At 35.7% G+C, this 14,238-nt stretch overlaps 4 protein-coding genes across 4 annotated transcripts; 1 reads left to right on the top strand and 3 right to left on the bottom strand.

The window, feature by feature from the left end:
* Positions 1 to 112: 112 nt before the first annotated feature.
* LOC109104895 (sialic acid-binding Ig-like lectin 15) lies at positions 113 to 2,961 on the bottom strand. The gene is made up of 7 exons (XM_042741496.1): positions 2,848 to 2,961; positions 2,133 to 2,507; positions 1,543 to 1,890; positions 1,429 to 1,456; positions 1,101 to 1,329; positions 811 to 831; positions 113 to 229 (listed from the first exon to the last, which is right to left on the bottom strand). The coding sequence occupies exons 1-5, from the start codon at positions 2,909 to 2,911 to the stop codon at positions 1,104 to 1,106; spliced, it is 1,041 nt and encodes a 346-aa protein (XP_042597430.1). The 5' UTR covers positions 2,912 to 2,961; the 3' UTR covers positions 113 to 229; positions 811 to 831; positions 1,101 to 1,103.
* Positions 2,962 to 3,363: 402 nt separating this feature from the next.
* LOC122140106 (sialic acid-binding Ig-like lectin 15) lies at positions 3,364 to 5,401 on the top strand. The gene is made up of 3 exons (XM_042741894.1): positions 3,364 to 3,492; positions 3,582 to 3,971; positions 4,879 to 5,401. Exons 1-3 carry the CDS (start codon positions 3,435 to 3,437, stop codon positions 5,301 to 5,303), a joined length of 873 nt encoding a protein of 290 aa, XP_042597828.1. The 5' UTR covers positions 3,364 to 3,434; the 3' UTR covers positions 5,304 to 5,401.
* Positions 5,402 to 6,328: 927 nt separating this feature from the next.
* LOC109104889 lies at positions 6,329 to 9,735 on the bottom strand. Its single transcript, XM_042741497.1, has 3 exons — positions 9,279 to 9,735; positions 7,658 to 8,878; positions 6,329 to 7,083 (listed from the first exon to the last, which is right to left on the bottom strand). The coding sequence occupies exons 1-3, from the start codon at positions 9,316 to 9,318 to the stop codon at positions 6,659 to 6,661; spliced, it is 1,686 nt and encodes a 561-aa protein (XP_042597431.1). The 5' UTR covers positions 9,319 to 9,735; the 3' UTR covers positions 6,329 to 6,658.
* A 2,265-nt stretch (positions 9,736 to 12,000) lies between these two features.
* On the bottom strand, positions 12,001 to 13,511 carry LOC109104890 (ribonuclease P protein subunit p25-like protein). Its single transcript, XM_019118206.2, has 2 exons — positions 13,259 to 13,511; positions 12,001 to 12,875 (listed from the first exon to the last, which is right to left on the bottom strand). Exon 2 carries the CDS (start codon positions 12,857 to 12,859, stop codon positions 12,188 to 12,190), a length of 672 nt encoding a protein of 223 aa, XP_018973751.1. The 5' UTR covers positions 12,860 to 12,875; positions 13,259 to 13,511; the 3' UTR covers positions 12,001 to 12,187.
* Positions 13,512 to 14,238: the final 727 nt, after the last annotated feature.

Genomic DNA, 14,238 nt, shown 5'->3' on the forward strand with positions numbered 1-14,238 from the left:
GCGTGGAGGCTCAAAGTCTGAGTCCTGAATCCCCAACTAGACTGCATTCAAAACTTTTTGAAACCATTTATACACCAAAATATAATATTATTTCTAAACATATGAACCATAATGACATATATCTGAAATACGAAGCAAAGTAAGCCATAAAAATCTCAAACATAATGATTTTTAAAAATTGTCATACAGTAATCAAAAACAAATGTGATTGGTCCATCTGCATCAGCGCCTAGAAAAGAAACAGAGACCACGTGATGATTTATGATAACGTGCAGCTTCACTAGCGGTCTAGAGATAATAATCCACACGTTTAAGTACATAACCCTATCCCTTACAGTAAAACTGATATAATTCAAATAATGTAATTATTACTTAGACCCTTCCTACCTGACCTAAAACCCCGCCCGTTTTAACCTTCTGCATTATGAGATACTCACCTATTCTGTGTCTATGGGATCAAAAACAGCAACAGTATTATACAGTGTTTATTTATTTAAATTGTGTAGCTGTTTTTAGATTATTTTATGGTCCTACTGAAGTGAAAAAATAAAGAATATTACATGAAATGGCTAGCATTATTCAGAATGAGTATTTTCCACCACAACCAAAAGACTAGTTGTGTCACCCACCCCTTGCACAAATCACTGAACACACACACACACACACTAATGGATATACTGTTTATAGACTACATATCATTGCTGGGGGTTTGCTCTTGAAGGCTGACTGTAGTTATTTGGAGGTTTAAAGGAAGAAAGATAGTGTTACATTTTTCTCAGATAAAGAAAAAACCTGCAATAGGCTACTTACCATAACATTCTTCTGGATCAACTGCTTCATCACATACACACACATAAATAAAATAAATTAATTTAAACTGCACTTTTTTATGCACATATACAGTAGGCTACTAGTTAAGTTGTTTGTTGATATCTTATATATTCTTTCAGCATTTTATTTACGTTTTAAGGTCATAATGAATATAAGCTGGTTCATCAAAATCTATGAAAATATATGCATAAACATTAAGGTAAAATTTCTGACCCTTGATTAAGACCGTGCAACTATGAAGTTAAGTACAACAGTAAAATAGTACTCACCTTTCACTTTTCGTCAGTGTCTGGTGGGGGTCCTGGAGGTCCTGGGGGCCGACATTTTGGGGCCCTGAGAATCTTTTCAACCTTTGCCCCCTCTCTCAGTTCCCCTGCTGAGTTCACATCAACTTGATCAACTTGTCTAGTTTCACCAACTGGACAAGTGCTGGTATTGGCATAAACTGTCTCATTAGCTTGATATATAGAGGGTTTAACCCTCTGTACACCCATATCCCTGAAAATGAAAACAGTTATTAAGTTGCATTCAGATACTTTAGAAAGATGCACTGTTTCACTGTTATGGCCAGTTTAAATGAATGACGTGCGATCTTACTGTAGCATGACTCCTTGTGCACTTTGTCCTTTTTGGCAAAAAAACAAAACACATATAGCCCATCAGAATTTGCAAACACCAAACGCGCAAAAAATAATCAGGCAGGCTACTTACTTCTTTTCACCACATCCAAAATGAACGCTACAGACCCAAGCAACAGCAAACACACCAGAATGCCAGTCAGCACCGAAAGACCAGAACAATTTTGATTTGTATTTTGGTTTGGTGGAAATGTTTTCTGATCCTGGCCCAGTGAGTTCACAGTTTGGCAGGTGTACACATTCTGGTCAGAGAATGGAACTGAGCTGACGACTCTGTGCCCAGCTTTGAGTGGTAAGTGTTCTAGTGGTCCAGATGACGAGGTCCATTTCACTTCAGGAATTGGATTCCCTTTGGCAATGCATTTCACCATCATACCCTGATCATATAAATCCAGGGATAGGCTAAGGATTTGTGCTGGAGCTACAGTTGACAATAACAAAAAAATCTGTAATTTCATGCATACAATGCAGTGGTCCCAGAATATTTAGACACTTAAATTGCAAGTAAAATGTATAATTGAGGGTGAGTAAGTGATGACAGAATTTTAATATTGGGTGAACTATCCCTTTGAGTGTGACTTAAGTGTCCCAATGCACTTTTTATTGTCGGGGGGGGGAGGGCTGTTTATTTGTCTGATGATACAAATGTTGTGTAACTCTTACCATTGACATTAAGCGTTGTGTGTTTCTCAAATGTATTATAATCCAGCTCCACCCTGCAGGTGTACTGTGAGGCATCAGTAAACTGTACATTATTGATCCTTAAGGAAATGTCTCCTTTTCTGTGGTTACCTTGAAACAAGAGTCGCTCTGAAGATGTTGGATAAATACATCTACCGTCTTGTTCATTTGTCTTGTTACGAAATATGCACTGAAAAATGGGTTCATGTATGTTGCCCTGCATCCATTTAATATTGATGTCACCGGTGTAACTATTTTGTTTTGGGTGTGTGAAGATGCAGGGTAGAATCACATTTTGTCCCAATGTGCCATTGACCTGATACTGTACTTTCATGGTCCATGGTGTACAAGATAGGCCTGCAGATGACAACAGAACAACATATAATATGATAACATAAGTTGTAACAAGATAGCCTAAAAAACACGAAATCTGGAGTTAATCATAGTTTTTAGTGGATATGTTTCCAGTTTACATTTATTGCTTTCATTTTAATTCTTTCTTACACTATAAAAATAGAAAGATGCATGAGGAAAGCCTTGCAATTCCTTAATGATAGACCAGTTCTCCAAGACTCTGCCTGTATGGTATTGGAAGAACCTCATTTTTTTATTATTATTATTTTTATTTATTTTTTTTTTTACAGTGTAGAATTTCAAGAACATCTTTGCTTTTAAAATGTAAAAAATAATGTATTACCTGTGAGACTGCAAATCAAAGAAAGCAAACCAAACACATAATCCTGCATCTTCGGAGAGAACATTCCGGGATCTCACAGACAGAAGATTTAAAATGAAGGTACTGGGACTGAACAAGATGGTAAGTAACGACTAAAATAAGGAACTGTCTACTTATGTTTCCAAAATGTTTCCAGTTTTTAGTGAACTGGTCAGTGTAGGTAGTTCCTCTGAAAGGTCCTGCTCCAAAAATAAAAATGAACAATGAACACAATGAACTCCTAACACAGCAATACATGGTGAAACTTTATCAGGTTTCTTTTCTATTCTATTTCTTTCTATATTCTTTCAATCGATAGATAGATAGATAGATAGACAGACAGACAGACAGACAGACAGACAGACAGACAGACAGATAGATAGATAGATAGATAGATAGATAGATAGATAGATAGATAGATAGATAGATAGATAGATAGATAGATAGATAGATAGATAGCAGTATTAGTAGATGAAGTCAGTAATGTGTGAGAGTGAGTCAGAACTAGGAACTTGTTGCTAGGAATTTTTTTTCTTCTCATACTGAATCATAAATCAAGAAAGTCTGCAATGGATGCACACCATTTTACTAAAACTCTCGGTCTGTTGGTGATCTTTTTTTCTGCAGGTAAGAAAATTCAAAGCAGAGTTTGAATAGAATAACTCAATAGACCTGATAATTCTGATTTTGTAAGCATTGTCAACTTTGCTCCCTAGCTATAGCCAAAGATGATGATGGCTGGTTGATGAAAGCGCCCACTGAGGTGCGGGCAATGGAGGGGTACCCAGCAGTGCTTCCCTGCTCTTTTAGCCACCCGCATCACACCCATCCCTCCTCCATGCATGCGGTGTGGACCCTGGGCCACGGACGGGCCGCCACTATGCTGTTCCGCTGCACGAGCCTGAACAACAGCCAGCTGTGCCAATCAAGGCCCAACCAGGACCAACGCTACCGCCTGGAGGGTAACCACCGAAACCATGACATCTCACTTAGGATCAACAGCGTGACCTTGAAGGATAACGGCCGCTACTACTGCCGTGTAGAGATACAGGGACATCCCCATACAAGCTTTGAGAACACACTGGGTACTCGTCTACGAGTGGAGGGTAAGAAAAGAATCAGTTGATTCCTGTATGTTCCCATCTGATGTCTTAACGTGTTGAATCTTTACGATGACTGTAAGTTTGCTTCTTATGGAACAATATTCATGTCCAACAAGCATAGTCCTAACCCCAATCAATTATTACTTAATCAATAAATATCTCTAAAAATAGAAATTATAAACATAAGTTGATATGAACTCTTAAGGCCAAACTGATTGGTTGTTCCAAGACTGTTCTACATGACAGTAAGCATATGGATGACGTGTTGTGTTCTTTTCAGAATGCTTTTCAAAATTAAATTTCAATTTCAATTAATTTCCTGAATTTAAATGAAGGTTGCCAACAGGAAACATAATTGCAATTTGGCTTAAATGTTAAAATATGAAGTGTCAGATTAAAAAATTAAGTTGATGTAAAATGAACTAAAATCCATGTAAAGGCAATTAGCATAATTGTTAACAAAAAAAAATCAAGGTTTGTCAGTACAAATGTCTAAAGAAGGCTTGATAAGACTTTGTGTGAATGGCATTTAAAAAGTCCGGAACATTTTATAGGCCTTAAGACAAATCTGTTAGAAACGCCATAAATTATAGTTAATTTATATATTCATCTTAATATTTACAAAAAGTTAAGGAGGGGGGGCCTCATTTCCCTGAATTCCTGTTGAATTTCTCTGAATAGAGAAATAGGCTAGAATAGGCTCTAGTATTAAAAAATACTCGATGGTCACATGACTTCAATGTCACCACCAAGCTTTCAAAAACTATTGTAATTCAGTAAATTCCACTTCCTGTCATTCCAATTCAAATTACAATGGGTTTTGGCCTATACAATTCAAATTTCAACGTATGAACTGAATGGAAGCCATCTCTTAAATTCTGACAGGTATTTTTATGTTGCTCATTACTAGCTGCACCACGAATCCTGAGTTTGTCAGCTGAGGGGACTGAAGCTGGCTTCAAAGCTGTGTGTCATGCTCAGGGTTCCCCTCTTCCTGACATTCAGTGGATAGAACCAGATGGTGTTCCAGAGGGAGATACTTCATTCCCTCTTTCTCAGGATGCTACTGGGCAATACCGCACTTCAAGCCAACTGCTGGACGTCAAACCTGGACGACAGTACATCTGTGCGGCTTCAAACTCTTTGGGGAAGGATCAAGCCACGCTCTACCTTTTGTCCCCCAGTCCAGAGAGGTTAACCGCAAAGAGCTCTTTCTCACTTCTTGTGCTGCTTCTTGCTATGGCATTGGGTACCAAGCTGCTTTTGGCTCTGGGTGTGGGAGCTTGGGTGATCAAGAGGAGGTTTAGCATCAGAGCTAGCAGCGTGGAACACTGAAAAGATGCAAATGTCATGCTCACATAATCAGTACACTCTGGTTTCAAAGCTGTTTCTTTTCCCATATTTGTTGTTAAAAATACAAAGGCTTAAAATAAACTTCCTCTTCTGAAGTGACCCATATGACTCTGACTTCCATCTTTTCTGACCTGAGTGGATAATTTCACCCTGAATAACTTAAATACTAATAACATATAATATAATATAATATAATATAATATAATATAATATAATATAATTATAATATATATAATATAATATAATATAATATAATATAATATAATATAATATAATATAATATAATATAATATAATATATTAACTATAATATAATATAATATAATATCTGATAAAATATAAATCTTTATCTTCATGCATTTGTCTGTTAAAGTTATGCAATATTTTTTTTTTTTTTTAAAGCAGTGGGTTGGAAAATATAAAGAATTTTAGATTATTGATTAATTACATTCACTACGATTAATTACATTCACTAACTACTAATTATATTCACTTCCACCACACAGGCACGCATGCACACGCATGCACACACACACACACACCATCATAACCCTTTCTGTCTTCTTGATTGACAGTTTCAAGTCAACATGGATTGCCACAGGATTTTCCAAGGATTTCCCATGGAGTTTCTTACAACACAAAGGAAAAACAATAGATTGGGACTTTTCTCCATTAAGAATAACTGAATACTATAAAATTACCTATATGTTAGGTCCATAGAGGGGTTGGAAAATAATATAATAGCTTGATAATGGCAGCCGAAAAAGAATTACAAAGACAAACACTGCTTTTTCTTATTTTTTAAAAGAACATTTACTACTGAATCAAAGAAAGACCATTTGTGTGAAATTAAATAGATCTTAAAATGAAATACATTTAGATTTTTTGATGATTTTCAAGTCAGTTTAAAATTGTATGAAAAAAATAAAGGGCTAAAGAATTAATATCAAATAAAGCCTATGGCATTATTTTGTATAAAAAAAAAGAAGTCTACAGGACTCAATGTTGTTAACATTCTTTAATAATAATCACTGTTTAAATCTTAGTCTGGATACAGCTCAAAATACATCTCAACTTACACTCTAATATTTAAGTGATATTTAACCTAAATAGTTTTCTTTCACTGTTAATATTATTGCTATATCTATTTAATTGCCCACCAAATAACATTTTCTAAATCTACTCTAATATAGGGGCCTCACTATGTATAGACAGATAAATGTTGAGCATGAAAATCAAACCAATCTATACTGATCCCTAAAGATAGTTCTGAAAGCAAAAAATTAAACATTGAACATTTTTGAAGGTCATACGTCTTGTAATTAAGATATCTGTTGTTTACAAAGTATCTCGTAAAGTGAAGTATTTTTGTCTTTTATAGCAAACAGGCTTCTTTTTAGAACAGCAGCGTGCACTCTTCCACTTGAAGTTCTTGTTGGGATCCAGGGAAACCGAGGCGCACAAGCCTTTCTCCGGTTTTTCAGGCTGTCCTTTCTCCCAGTAAGTGAAGTCCACATTAGGTGAGAAAGTATCCTCGTTTTTCCAGTACCAGTCTGTTGAGTACAAGCTGCGACGCAGACTGATCCAGCCCTCCGTGGGTTCTTCTCGTGTCATGTTTAAGGCCATCTTAGTCTGGCTGCTTTCATTGTTGAGCCTGGCAAACAGATCAGCATTTTGCATGCAGTATTCGCGGGACTTGAACCAGCTCATTTCATCTTCACCAAGTACAAATATCTCCGGAGTCAGCAGACAGCCACGATCATCTAAAAACACACAAATGAATATTCAGTAATCAGTTAGTATTAAACATGACTGCTTTAAAAAAAAAAAAACATGATTTAACCAGTTAATGAAATAACTTAGCATAAGCTCCTAATTTGGTACTTTTGACTCAAAAACATAAAAAAGCTAGAAGCAAAGCAACAGCAGATGGTTTATATATGCATTATATAATATTACCATTTGTTAACCATTTTAATTGTATTATATGCTCATTAAAACACAAAGTGATATGTGAATGGTATATGTGAATGTACATAAAATCATATCTTTCACATAAAGTAAGTTATATAACAGTGCTACATTAATTTTTATGTATAAAATATATATATTATTTACTATTACTTTTATTTATCTATAATTACTATTATTTATAAGAAGTATATTAGTAAATAATTTTACTTTTATTTTTACATGATTAATCAATTTTACAGCCCTTTATATATATATTTAAGAAATATATGTAATATATAATTATATTTATATATAATATAAATCATATATACACATATATAAATTATGGTTACACATCACAATTGACTCAACTCAAACACTCACCTGGGTCTGTATTTATAACTGTTGCTGCACTCCCATAGGTATTGTTATACTCCAAGCGTTCTATCATATATACACCAATCCTTTCAAAAGGATGCCAGATTGTGCTTATCTTTTTTCCCTCCACTACAGCCCAAGAGTACCCTGTGCCATTTATAACGTTCCAGCTGATGTGTGGAGGCAAATGCTGATCATTAATTCGCACAGCATCAGCGCTGGATGTATTAGCAATTACCAAGGCACCACTGCGTGAGGAATTTAAATCTACCAGATAGCAGCCAGAGAACTTGCTTATCGGAATGAGGTCTAGAACAAGTCCAGGACTAATTAATCGGAGGGAAACCTGGATGGTGGTAGAAATAACTGAGAAGTTGTTCCTAAAATTCTGTAATAATGGCAGGATGTTGGAAGAATTTTGCACCCAAATACCTGTATAAGGAGTAAACCAACCCTTATAGACTTGAAAGGGTTCATTTGTTGTCACAAGTAGCTGTCTGGCGCTGAAGATGGGGGGCATAAGGAATATGTCTTTATTGTTGTTTGACACATAGGGTTGGAGCTGGTTCAGAATCATGTTGCATGAGCAGTTGTTGCTGTCAAAGCACGGATGGGTCAGAATCACAGCCACTTTGTCCTCTGCGTAGATTTGTCTCACCGACTCAATAATCTCAATCTGGTAAAGATTGTAAGGATCGAGCTTTATTGTCTCTTCTTGGCTAGGATCTTTTTCATCTACCCGTTTGATGGTGACACTTTTGCCCATGTCCACCGCATTGATGATCATCAGCCTAAAAGGCGGGAATCTGACATCTGATGTCATCTTGAGGTTAAAGGACGTGGCTATCTTGGTGTAATTCAGAGAGGGAACATGATACACCTTTCCCAGATTTTGTTCAGGCTGGACAACGTGAGACTGGAATCTCCCCTCCCATCCACTCACAGAAAGCACTGTGATGTTTTTATCACTGGTGATTCGAAACGTCTTATTGGAAGACATAAACTGGGATTCTTCAACCTGCTTTGTCAAATTCAAAGTCCAAACGATTCCTTCGGCGAGGCTTGTGTTGGTTTTGAATCTGCCATTGGCCATATAAGTGACCCTGATCGTAGTGTTTGGGTGAAGGGTAGTGATTTTGAAAAGGTTATAGGTCTTTTGATAATAAACAGCAATATTCTCGGGGAATGCAGTGATGAAACTCATCCCACGATTGTCCAATGAAAGCCCTGTGAATGTTTAATAGTACAATAATCATGTTCGTTTTAGCCATTTAAAAATGTCAAACTTATTTTTAACCAGTGATAATCACTACAGATGCACCAATACTACTTTGTTGCACTCATATCAGGTTGATACTGAAAGGTAAATACAACAAGTATCAATATTATCATCAATGTTCTGAATCTATTGGCATAACTGCACTTTGAAAATTTGTCAAATTTGAGACCGCAATTGTGATATTTCTAACAGCAATTTCAAGGACAGGACTTGAGCACAATCAATTTCATTATAAAAACATCTTATTGAGTACAAAATGTTTGGCGTCTTGAATTGGTAATGGTGCATCTGTAGTAATTGTATTAAATAAAGCAGAACATAAGACATTTGTCTGTATGCATTATTTACCTTGATTAAACATCAAAATAGTCAACAGAACCGCCAACATGACTGCGGGTTTTGCATATGCAGCTCCCGCTTGTGAAGCTGGTTTCAGCTGCTGTGCACTAAGCAAGCAAAAAAAAAAAAAGTAAATGACAAATATTTTTAAAAACACTCAGTTAATCCAGTATTTACTGTACAAAATTAACATGCAGAAAACAGTTAACCATATTTTCCACTGAGGAGGCCCTTCTAACAGTTAGTCAAACTAGAAATGTGTGAAATGTAAAATACCTGCTTTCAATATGTTTTGTCTGTCATTTGCAGTTGCTCTTTTTGGGGGGTAAAAAGTATATGGTAAAAAGTAATATTGTGAAATGTTATTACAATTTAAAATGAACAGTTTTCTGTTTCAATATTTTTTTTTTTTTTAAATTAATGTATTAATGAGAAGCAAAGCTGATTTTTAGCAGCCAGTACTCCAGTCTTCAGTGTCACATGACCCTTCAAAAATGTTTTGATGTAGGGCTGTGCAATTAATCGCATTCGATTGTTATGCGCATCTCGTCAGTAAAGCCTGTCCGTGATTAGTAGTAAATCCCCATCAACTGCTTTCAGATTAAGCGGCATTCACTACACAGAGCCGTATTTCACTGACAATAAGGCAATATCGCGTTCATAATCGCAGATTAATCACATTCGATTTCGAACGCGATATCAGTCAGTGAACTACGGCTCTGTGTAGTGATAGTGAATGCCGCTCAATCTGAAAGCAGGTGATGGATCATTTACTACTAATCACGGAGCCGGCTTTACTGGTACATAACAATCTAATGCGATTAATTGCATAGCCCTATTTTGATGAATACAAAGTTCAAAGGAACAGCATATATTTGAAAAAATTTCTGTTACTTTATAATCTTTTCTGTCACTTTTGATCAATTTAATGCATCCTTGCTGAACAAAAGTATACATTTCTTTCAAATATATTTCATAGATACTGAGACTAATGTCATTAGATGTGTTCAGATTCAGAAGGCAGTGAAAATTATTAAATTAGCATTTCACAAGCAAGAAACGAATTAAAAAATAATAATAATAATAATAAACTTGTTATAAACTATAGCTGTATAACAAGAATATAGGAAACAATTCTGATAATGAACAACATTAATAGTTTACTCTTCAGCCCATAAAATTGTGTCGGGCAGCTTTACATTGAGTAGTCACGTATTAAATACTAAATATAGGTTTTAGAACTTCATACAAAGTGCATTAAATACCAGAAACAAAATTATTTCATATTAATTCATATCTAGGAGGCTGTGTTAAATCTTTTTTATTCATTCAGATGAACGCATCAATTTAAGTTAATCAAAGGCATCCACAAAATAGTTATTTTCTACTGATTTGTCATTTTCTTAAATTCTTAATATCTGTACAGACTTTACAACAGTCTATAATGACAAGCAATTGTTTTGCTTAGGCTTGCATTTGAAAAAAAAAAATATATATATATATATATAACACTTACTGAATAAAATGTAATAGTGTTTACCTATTTAAACATAAATTAACAAATGAGGTTGTTTGCTTCAATGACTCAAGTGTTAAAACATCCTACCTTTATCGTGGCCACAGCACTCTTCCTCTATCTGAACAGAAAAAGCTGTGCATTCTCTCTGTTCATTTGGTAAAACAACATTTGACATTCAAAATCGCTTCTCTATTCTCACCGTGTGGGTTTTGCATAAGACTCTAGAAAGATTTGTGCCTTAAGATCAACGAGTTTCATACTGCAGGTGTGGAAATTCACCAATACTGACAGTGCATAGGGCACTTTATTCACTCAAAATAATTCAGTTCCAAAACAGTCAAAGAAAACAATGTTTATCAAAACACAACAAAATATCAGCCACCGAACTGATAATTAATTGTATCTCCACATCACAACTTTCAATTATATTGTTTGAACTTTTTTTCAGAATTTTACCAAACAGAAATTTCTTAATGAATATTTAACCTAAAGCTCTTTTTTTCTCTAATGCATTCACGGCCTTTGTACTTTACTCCAACAGTCTGTGCTGGGAAAACATGAATTTCATTTTTGACTTTATTTCTCCACTGCTGCTGATATGCCTAAAATTTGATCAAATAACATGTTTTTCACCTGAACTATATTTCAAAAAAAACAACCCCTAATACAACATCTGGATGCTTTCTGAGCTGTGTCATTTAAAAACACTGGCATTCGGTCACAGCCCTTCGAGACCACATTTGTGTATTTTTCTGCACAGACATATTTGGTATTCAAAATACACAATTTCCTTTCCTTTGCATAGAATAATCTAGAGTTTAGCAGCAATACATGTAATTGGCCTATTTTCATTATTTTGATATGAAAAACTTTGACTGGCACTTAATCTGTGAATCAAATCTGCAAGAATATAAAACAAATTTGAAGTGAAATGCATTTGTTTACTTCAACATGGTTTGAATTGCTTCCTAAAGCAGCAACAACTCATCCAAATGGGAAAAAAACAATGTTTTTCCTTAAAATATTTCAACAGTGATTACATATGATCACCGATCTGGACAAATCTATATATTTTCAAAACAATTTATATCACATATAGAGAAAAAAAAATATAAACAAAAAAATAAAAAAATCTAAAAAAAAAAAAAAAACAAATGAAAACTATATCACAATCACAATATTTCAATGGGGAAATTTAATGTGAGGCTTTTCTGAAGTCAGTTTAATTTATTTAAAGAAACAGCTCAGGATGAATCAATAACAACCGAATTTAATTTTAAGGTGAACTATAAAGGGACTTATTATGTATTACTCTTTTAAACTCATTTTTATGACAGACATTCTCAAGATATGCAACTTCAAAGGGGAAAATACTCAATATGAACCAAGCAACACTGGTTCAATCCTGCCCACCCCCAGCATGACCTAGAGGTTTACGTGGTTCTCCAGGTCGACCCGGGTGCTTGCGTGCACCCTTTCCTCTCCCAGCCCCTTCTGTCCTTCCAGCCCCTGGTCCTCCCCTCTTCCTTCTCTGTCCATGTTTCGGAGCTGCTGCTTCCTCTTTGAGAGCCTGAGCCCACAAGGCATCAAAAGAACCTGGAGCTTGGTAACCCGGCTGGTTCTTATCAAGTGAGTCTCTGGAGAGCAGGACCCATATACTAGGCACATTTCTGCTGACTGTGAGACTGTCCAAGCCGGCCTCGGGCTCCAGGGGCTCCCAGACCTCCTGAACCGTGCGATAGACCAGCTTGGTGTGCTGGTGTAAGCCGTGTACACGGCGTTTCATGATCTCCACACATGTGATAGCTTTAGCCACGCTCAGACCCACACCTGTGAACATGATTTGGCGGCACAGATTCTCCACCGACCCGACGCTCACCTCTGAGCCTTCATGAGGGCCTGGATGATCTGCAGAGGCTGTTTTCTCCTCCATACGGCTTAAAGCAAACCTCATCAGGTTGCGGATTTTGCTGCCATCCTTTACTCGAACTTCTGGAGTGTCGCTGGGCAGGTCAGGGAACGGACACGGGCAGGGCTGCTCGACTGTGCGTGCTTTTCTGTAGTTCTCCATGTCATGTAGCCTGCACCTGCGGAAAAAAAGGCAAAATTAATGACTGTGTATATGTAGTTTGTTATGCAAACACATCACCCAAAAATATCAATAACTGTCTCAGGAAATATATAATTTCCTTCATCAGTTATTGTGTATGTTGGTTTCAAAGACCCCATTTCAATTTAAAATAGAATAAAAAAATAATTCTCCAAACTAAAATTCATAAATTATCATATTTTCTGTGGCAGTGTGTTCTAAACTAGGGTGATTTTCATTAATAAATTCGTGATTTAAATGTTATACATGAATACAGTTTATTACAAAATGCGTTTGCTATTTAAAACATACATTTAGTAAATCGAAAACAGCATTAGTATTCAGAGCCGCACAAAAAACGTAACGTTACCACAAACTTACTTTCCCTTCGTTTGCTAAAGTAGCGCTGTGGCTAGCAAGTTTAGATGGTTGCAGCGGTTTTTCTAATAAATGCTGTCTTTTGTGTGTCCATATGAATGACCTGCGGCCGCTGAGCTTCCACAATCTTTTTAATATGCTGAATTAACTACAACCAAAACGACACAGTTTATGAAATTCAAATGTTATGCTATAGATCGCTTATCCACATGTAACAGCGTCTGACGTCAGCTGACGATAACGTGACAGTATCCCGTAAAGTGCCGCGTGTATTCATGGGAAGTGTAGTTTTAAATTTATATTTCATTATTAAGTCATTTCTAAAAATCTTATTGACCTTAGAACAATTAGTTTAACCAAAGCATTTACATATAACAATTATTTAAGTCATGGATTTCTAATAATACTATAATAATAAAAATACTTTTTTCTTTATTCTTTACTTATATGCAGTTAGAAGCAGTTATAGGCCTACCTATGCGTATATGCAGTTTGGCATGAGGAGGATAATATATCATAAGGATAAGATCTCAAATTACCGAAAATTCCTTTTGTTCTCCATTTTATTTTAAAATTTTATAATTAAAATTCATAAATCTCACGAAATCTTATATACTAATAAACAAATAAGATACCAAACTTAGGCTTTGTATCAAATAGGTCTTAATTTATTTTACACATTTGCTGCTCCTTTTAAAAGAGTTATTGTAACCGCTGATCTATAAAAGCTCTTTATAGTTGCTACAGCTCAAATCGTCAAGAAGACTCATTTATTAGAACACAGCGCCACCAAGCGTCCGTAATCACACACTTTTCAGAGCCCTGATGACAGCCAGACAGAGGCTCGAAATCAATTGGTAGGTCAAAGAATTGGTAGCTCACTGAGAACTAAGTTCAGCCAGTAATGATGAGGTCTATTATATTTTAATAGGCCTAGCCTACTCTTTTGTGATGCTGTCTGAAAAGACGAAACTAAATTTCAA

The sequence above is a fragment of the Cyprinus carpio genome, chromosome B16, assembly GCF_018340385.1.
Source record: "Cyprinus carpio isolate SPL01 chromosome B16, ASM1834038v1, whole genome shotgun sequence".
Lineage (NCBI taxonomy): Eukaryota > Metazoa > Chordata > Actinopteri > Cypriniformes > Cyprinidae > Cyprinus > Cyprinus carpio.